Here is a 7,776-nt window from a genome sequence, read left to right on the forward strand (position 1 = left end):
ATTATTACCTAAAGCAATCTACAAATTTAATTCAATCTCTATCAAAATACCAATGTCGTTTTTCATGGAAAGAGAGGAAAAAATATAAAGTTCAAATGCAATAAAAAAGAGCCCAAGTATCCAAAGCAATGCTGAGCAAAAAGAACAAAGCTGAAAGCATCACACTACCTGACTTCAAATTATATTACAATGCCATAGTAAACAAACCAGCATGGTAGTGTTATAAACACAGACTCTAGACCAATGAAGCAAAATAGAGATCCAGAAATAAGTCCGCATATTTACAGCCAACTGGGTTTTCAACAAAGGCACTAAGCATAAACACTGTGGAAAGGACACCCTCTTTAATAAATGGTGCTGAGAAAACTGAAAATCCATATACAGAATAATAAAACTAGGTCCCTATCACTCACTATATACAAAAATCAACTCAAAAAGGATTAAATACAAATGCAAATCCTGAAATTATAAAACTACTACAAGAAGCCATAAGAGAAATGCTCTAGGAGATTGGTCTAGGCAATAATTTCATGACTAAGACTGCAAAAACACAGGCAACAAAGGGGAAAATAGACAAATGGGATTACAGCAAACTAAAACACTTCTGCACAGCAAAGGAAACAATCAAGAGAGCAAAGACACAAACTGCAGAATAGGAGGAAATATTTGCAAACTAGTCATCCCACAAGGGACTAATATCCAGAATATACAAGGAACTCAAAAAACTCAACAGTATAATGTATGTAATAATTGCACTAAAAATTGGGCAAAGGAAATTAATAGACATTTCTTGTTTGTATAAAAGAAAGTCTGTATAAAAACAGACAGACTCATAGACCAATGAAACAGAATAGAGAATCCAGAAATGTTATTAAGTCCACATATTTATGGCCAACTAATTTCCAACAAAGGTGCCAAGAATAAAGATTGGGGAAAAGACATTCTCTTCAATAAATGATGCTGAGAAAACTGGAAATCCGTATGCAGAAGAATGAAACTAGACACCTATCACTCACACAGTTGATCACACACATCAACTTAAAAGACTTTCTTTTATACAGACTTTCTTTCGCAAAAGAAGTCATACAAATGGCTAACAAGTTGATTTTTAAAATGCCCAACATCATCAATCATCAGAGAAATGCAAATCAAAACCACAATGAAATATCATCTTACCGCAGTTAGAATGACTATTATCAAAAAGACAAAAAATAACAAATGGTGGTCAGGATGCATAGAAGAAGGAAGTTTTATACACTCTTGATGGGAACGTAAATATGTACAGCCATTATAGAAAATAGTATGGAAGTTTCTCAAAAGACTAAAAATAGAACTACCATATGATCCAGAAATCTCATTACTGGGTATTTATCCAGTAGCAGGAAAGGAAATAAATCAAAGTGACATCTGCACTCCTATATTTCTTACAGCACTATTCACAATAGGTTGATATGGAATCAAACTAAGTGTCTATCAACAGATGAATGGATAAAGAAAATATGGTATGTATATTCAATAAAATACTATTTAGCCATAAAAATGAAATTTTGTCATTTACAGCAACATTGATGGCACTGGAGATCATTATGTTAAATGGAATAAGGCAGGCGCAGAAAGACAAATATCACATGTTCTTGATATATGGGAGTTTAAAAACTTGATCTCATGAAAGTAGAGAGGAGAATGATAGTTCCCAGAGGCTGGAAACATAGGGGCAGATGAAGAGAAGTTGGTTATATGTATACAAACATATAGTTAGATAGAAAGACTAAGTTCGTGTTCAATAGCACAGTAGGCTGACTATAGCTATATATTGTATATTTCAAAATAGCTAGAATATTTGAAATGTTTCCAATGCAAAGAAATAATAACTGTTCAAGGTGATGAGTTCCTGTGTACCTTTATTTGATCATTACACATCATACACATATATCAAAGTATCATGTATATCCCACAAATATGTTCAAATATTATGCATTAATAAAAATGATAAAAAAATTCAAGGGAGCCAAAAACAAGTCATGTTTTAATGCCAGAATAAGAAAGGCAATAATAGAAAAAACAGCATACTAAAACTCACATAGTTTTCTGATACTGAAGTCTGGATTTTAGGGAAGGTACACAATTCACTGCAGATTAGGACATTTTGAGGCTTTGATGTAGGAGCAGGATATTAGTGATAGTACCTACGTTGTATCAACAGTTGTATACAACCTGAGATGGAGCAGATGGTTTGAGTTTTGAGAATATTAAGCTTGTGGTACATAAATGGAATTTTTGCTAAAATAATAAATATTAGTTAATAAAATATTTTCAACCAATCCTTCTTTAAAAAAATTAATCCTATCGGCACAATCATTACTGGTGCTTCATGCACTTCAGAGAAAATTCCTGGTGGAACCACCATGTTAATTTTTCAATTTAATTCATTTCCATGCTGCTGGAGTCCCATGAGCGCTAGATTGAATGCCAGGGGTGGTGGGTCAAGGATTCAGGCAAGTTTGGGCCAAACTAGAGGGTGGAAATAGGGAACCACATCTTACTCTATTTTCACAAAGGCCCGATGAATTCTGTAGGGAAGGATAAATGGCTGCAGTTTTAAGCAGCAGAGATATGGGCGGCCATCAGGTGTCCCAGCAGGGACTTCTAATGGGTTTAGTGTAGAGGACAGCCACTTTCAGTAAGCTGGAACCTAAGGCATAAGGAATAAAATAGTAAACACTGGAAGAACAAGTTCTCAGAATACGAGTGAAAAATGTGTGTGAGGAGGGGTTCTCAAAACTGTAAGAGGACTTTGAGGGGTTTTATTCCAATAGACGCTGTGGGAATATACTTTTTGGCATCCATTACTGTTACTCTGGTTTTAGCCTGTTGTCACCTGGAAAACGCAGATTACTTTTATATCTCTGGAAAGAATAGTGGCTTGGCCATCAGTTGGCACACTCAAAAGGCACACAAAAGTAGGTTTCTTGTTTCTGTCTTTAAAACAATAAGCACTTAAAGTATCATTTGGAGAAAATAGCAGTTACCAGGAAATCACTTAGCTGAGATAAAAAAGAAAAGAATCCTCGAATAGCATTTAATCTTCAAAATAAGAATTTTCCATTCTCGGGTCAGACCGATAGATGACATGGCGTTTAGACATCGAATTCATACCTTCGCTTGCAACTGAGCATCAGACACACATACATGATGGAAATGTTCTTTGACATTACACTGCTTTCTTAGTTTGTATCATTTGCATCTGATTTGGAAAATATTTTAGAACAACCCAATAACAAATTCGAGATTAAAAAATAAAATTCTACACACTTTACAGCTCCGTGCTATTACATGAATGTGTAAATTGAATTCCCTCTCAGGAGAAAAAAAACAAGGGCTGGCTTCCCAAAAATGTTTTCATTGGCTTTAGGGAACTAAAACACACCAGTGTCTGGGTGAGTAATACTTCCTGTAAAATAAAGATAGATCAACACATAATTAAGTCCTGGCTCAAATATAATTGTTGTTTTGGAAACAGTTTTGAGGATAAATATGGTTATGCTAATGAAACTGCCCATGATTTCCACTAATGATCCAGTTTATTAATTAGGCCTGGACATTTTTCCACCTTGTGCTATCCATTTTGGAAAACTGAAAAGGGTTAAAAAATAAAAACAAAAAACTTCTCACTTCTGTAGGGGAAGAAAAAGGGACAAATCTTAAATTAGTTATCAACTCTTGTAAGGATTACAGTTGGAGGAGTAGATCGAAAGTACTTTTTCGATTATTTATGGGTTTCAAAGATTCTTCCTACTCCACTAGGCAGAAAAACAGAGGTGTAATATACAGCATTTAGAATTCATAATCCTTAGCATTACTTCTCTGAACTCGACATCCTACATAGCCAGCGTTTTCTAATTCCAGAGCTGAGTGTTTAGTTTTGTAGGAAGTTCTACTGAATGCGGAGACCAAAGGGGTGCCTGCCTGCTTTGAGGGTTTTGTTGAGGCCAAGTGTGAACCCTGGGGGAGAGAGCGCATCTCAGCTCTTAGATCACACCCACTCAGGGTGTGCGTGTGTGTGTGTGCGCGCGGGTGCCTTCGCGCGTGTGTACGTGTGGGGAGGTGTGCACCAAAGGGGTGGGGTGAGGGGCGGCAAGGAGGGCTCTAGGTGAAGCGCGGGGAGAGGGAGGTCGCCCGCTTCGGCCTCTCCCCAAGGGGCCCTGCGGCTGGTCAGCGCTCCGGCTGCACCTCCTGGTGCGCGCCGCGGCGGCGCCACAGGCCCCTCGACCGTTTGACCACCGCCCTCCGGCCGCGCGTCCGGCAGCCGGGACCGGTGATGGCGCGGGACTGACGGCAGTCTCCTCCCGGACCCCTCTGTCCCGCCCGGGGCTCGCTGGGGCTGCGGCGCCGCCCTAAGCTGCATGTGGGGCGGGCGCGCCCGAGCCCAGAGCGAGCGGCCCTCGGCGCCCCCGAGGCGGTGCCTGGCCGCGCCAGAGTACGAGGAGGAGGAGCGGCGGGCCGGGCCAGGCTCCCCACGCGCCTCGGCTCCGGAGCACGGGCTCCCCGGAGGGGACTTGGGGCGTCCCAGCCCAGGAGGAGGGACCCGGAAGCAGAAGCGGAGCCGCGAGTCGAGCCCAGCCACTGCCCCCGCTGCCCGCCGGCGCCGGGTGGGGGTCCCGGCGGCTGGATGGGCAGCGGCGGCGCGGGCCGCGGGTGGCGATGGGCGAGGAGCAGAGCACGGTGAGCGGCGGCGGCGGGCCCCAGGAGTCGCAGACCCTGGCCGGTGGCACTGCGGGCCACCCTGAGCCCCCGAGGCCTCAGGGGGACAGCGCCCGGGCACCTCCGCTGCGCGCCGCCTCCGCCGAGCCCAGCGACGGTGGCTGCGGAAGCGACTGGGGCTGCGCGGACACCAGCGCCCCGGAGCCCGCGAGGAGCCTGGGGGCCCCGGGCTGGAGGAAGAGCCGAGCACCGGCGCAGCCTGCGGGACTGGCACTCACCGGGCCTCTCAACCCCCAGACCTTGCAACTGCAGTTGGAGCTGGAGGAGGAAGAGGAGGAAGCTGGGGATCGAAAAGAGGGAGGGCATGAACAGCAGGAGGCGCCCCCCGGCGAAGAGCTGGAGCCCAGGACCCGCGCGGGGGCCGCCGACGGACTGGTCCTGGACGTGCTGGGTCAGCGGCGCCCGCCCCTCGCCCAGAGACAAGTCTTTTGCTCCGTGTACTGCGTGGAGAGCGACCTGCCCGAGGCCCCCGCCTCGGAGCAGCTCTCGCCGCCCGCGTCGCCACCTGGGGCTCCGCCAGTGCTGAACCCTCCCAGCACCCGCTCTTCCTTCCCCAGCCCCCGACTGTCCCTCCCAACGGATTCCCTCTCCCCCGACGGCGGCAGCATCGAGCTGGAGTTCTACCTGGCGCCCGAGCCGTTCTCCATGCCCAGCCTGTTGGGAGCTCCACCCTACTCTGGCCTGGGCGGTGTAGGGGATCCCTATGCGCCCCTCATGGTGCTGATGTGCCGGGTGTGTCTGGAAGACAAGCCCATCAAGCCCCTGCCTTGCTGCAAGAAGGCCGTGTGCGAGGAGTGCCTGAAAGTCTACCTGAGCGCCCAGGTAACTTCACCCCCTTCTCTTCCCCATTTATTATTCCAAATCACTGGCGAGGAGGTCCTGCTCTCGATCTGATCTCCCTGCTCGCACGAAGAGGTGACCGACACACTTATTAAGGATCTCTGTTAGTTTCTCACGTCTCGATTGTTATTTAAGTGTATTTTGACCTCACTGGTTTACTTAACTAGAATTTAACTTTGCTGTGAACTTCAGGCTATGGTTGGCAGGTGTAGAAGGCACAAGATACAAGTCTTTGCCCTCCTTTTATTTCTTATACAGGATTGCAAGCATGAGCTTGCTCAAAGGAGGAGAGCAAGAGACTGTCTCATCGGCCTGGTATCCCAAAAACTAACAAGCAGTGGGCATAGAATAAATATTTATGGAGCTGGTGGAGAAAAGAATTGAAATAAATATTTTAGACCCATAATACATGAATTTGTAATTTTGCTTCATTTATATATTCCAGAAAAGCGTGAATGTTTAAAAAAATTTATCCCTTGGCCTTTGCCTACTTTTCAGTTTCCTTTTTCCACAGTAAAGTTGAAGTACTTTTTTTTCACTGAGGTTTTAAGCCAGCACTCTTTAAGAGGGAAGCAAAACAGAAAGAGCAAAACAAAGCAAAGAGAGGCTAAGAGGTTTCTCAAAGCAAGTACTGGTGAAACTTTCTTCCTCTGCTTTTATTTGAAAACTTGTTTTTCTTCTTGGAAAGCTTGAGAGTGCACCAGACCAGCTTTCCGTCACTGAGGGTGAATGCGTTCTTCCAGCAGTTCTCAATCTGTGATGTGTCTGCCAGTGTTTTGCACAATCCTGAATGCCCTTTGATCCTGTGTCCAATTGTCCTAGGCCTATTCATCTTTCAAAACCCTGTGTGTTCAGGTGCCAACTCTTCTGTGAAGCGTTGCTTCACCCTCCAAGTCACTGCTTATATACTTTCACAGTATCTTACATTATCTTACATGCACTGAAGTTGTTTCTTTCGTGTCTGCTTGTCTTGTTAGACCGTCTGGACAATGTCTTAGAGTCCCATATGTGGTAGCTTCATGTTGTGTCCCTTGCACATCATAGTGTTTTTAATAACATTGGCCGGGGCAAACTGAACAGGGCTCCATACCACGTGATTCCTCTATGTTTTGTGGCTAACTCATGCTTGGGTCTAGACTGGAAGTGTGTACAGTCCCTAACTGAAAATGCAAACAGACACTTAAAACGGTATGTTACATAAACAGTAAGTTGGCTAACATAGTGGAGATTATTTAAAAGCCTCTGAGAGACTGTTGTTTCTTTCATGCGTTATCTACAGAGATTCTTAAAAACAGGAGGAATGTCTGCTGCTTGTTGTGGTAGTTTCTGTATCATCATCCTCAAACAGATTTCGCTGCCCTGTGATGGGATTCAGACATTTTCAAAACATAAGCCTGGCTCCAGGGAAGTCACTGTGAGAGCAGATGTGTACAAAAGAACAATACAAGGTAGCATGGGATGAGATGTCAATAGAGTAACAATTCCAGTTAGCACTTCCTGTTAAATGCTGGATACACGTACCAGAAATTCAAGGGAGGTAGTCATTGTGGCTTGGGGCACTTTAACTAGCAGTTTGATTTCCTTACGATGGGCCCTTTCCCCAAAGCAGTTTTCTTTTTCTTTATTACATCTCATAAGTTAATTTTAGGAAGTTGTAGTAATGGTGGTAGGGAGACAGAGGGAGATAGTCAAGTGGTCATTGCAGTGTACAGTACAACCACTAAAAACTACTCTGCAGTGACACAGTATCTGAAGCTTGTCTGCAGCATTTCTGATTGTATGTATGTTCCTAACCTTCTTCCAAAGTATTTGCTGGAACTTTCAATAAAGAATAATATACCTTATTGGCCGGGTGTGGTGGCTCACGCCTGTAATCCCAGCACTTTGGGAGGCTGAGGTAGGTGGATTACCTGAGGTCGGGAGTTCAAGACCAGCCTGACCAATATGGTGAAAACGTGTCTCCACTAAAAATACAAAATTAACTGGGCATGGTGGCGCATACCTGTAATCCCAGCTACTCGGAAGGCTGAGGCAGGAGAATTGCTTGAACCCGGGAGGCAGAGGTTGCAGTGAGCCAGGATCACACCATTGCACTCCAGCCTGGTGACAGAGCGAAACTCCGTCTCAAAAATAAATAAATAAATAAATAAATAAATAAATAAATAAATAAATAAA

At 44.6% G+C, this 7,776-nt stretch overlaps 1 protein-coding gene across 1 annotated transcript in view; it reads left to right on the forward strand.

Moving 5' to 3' along the window:
* Nucleotides 1-4,358: 4,358 nt before the first annotated feature.
* The window catches only part of RNF217 (ring finger protein 217), a 127,899-nt gene continuing 124,481 nt past the window's right edge, over nt 4,359-7,776 (forward strand). Inside the window, exon 1 of the mRNA XM_023230699.2 lies at nt 4,359-5,583. Within this exon, the coding sequence (XP_023086467.1) occupies nt 4,702-5,583 (882 nt within the window). The 5' untranslated portion in view covers nt 4,359-4,701. The remainder of the gene's footprint in view (nt 5,584-7,776) is intronic.

Source organism: Piliocolobus tephrosceles, chromosome 5, assembly GCF_002776525.5.
Source record: "Piliocolobus tephrosceles isolate RC106 chromosome 5, ASM277652v3, whole genome shotgun sequence".
Taxonomy (NCBI): Eukaryota; Metazoa; Chordata; class Mammalia; order Primates; family Cercopithecidae; genus Piliocolobus; species Piliocolobus tephrosceles.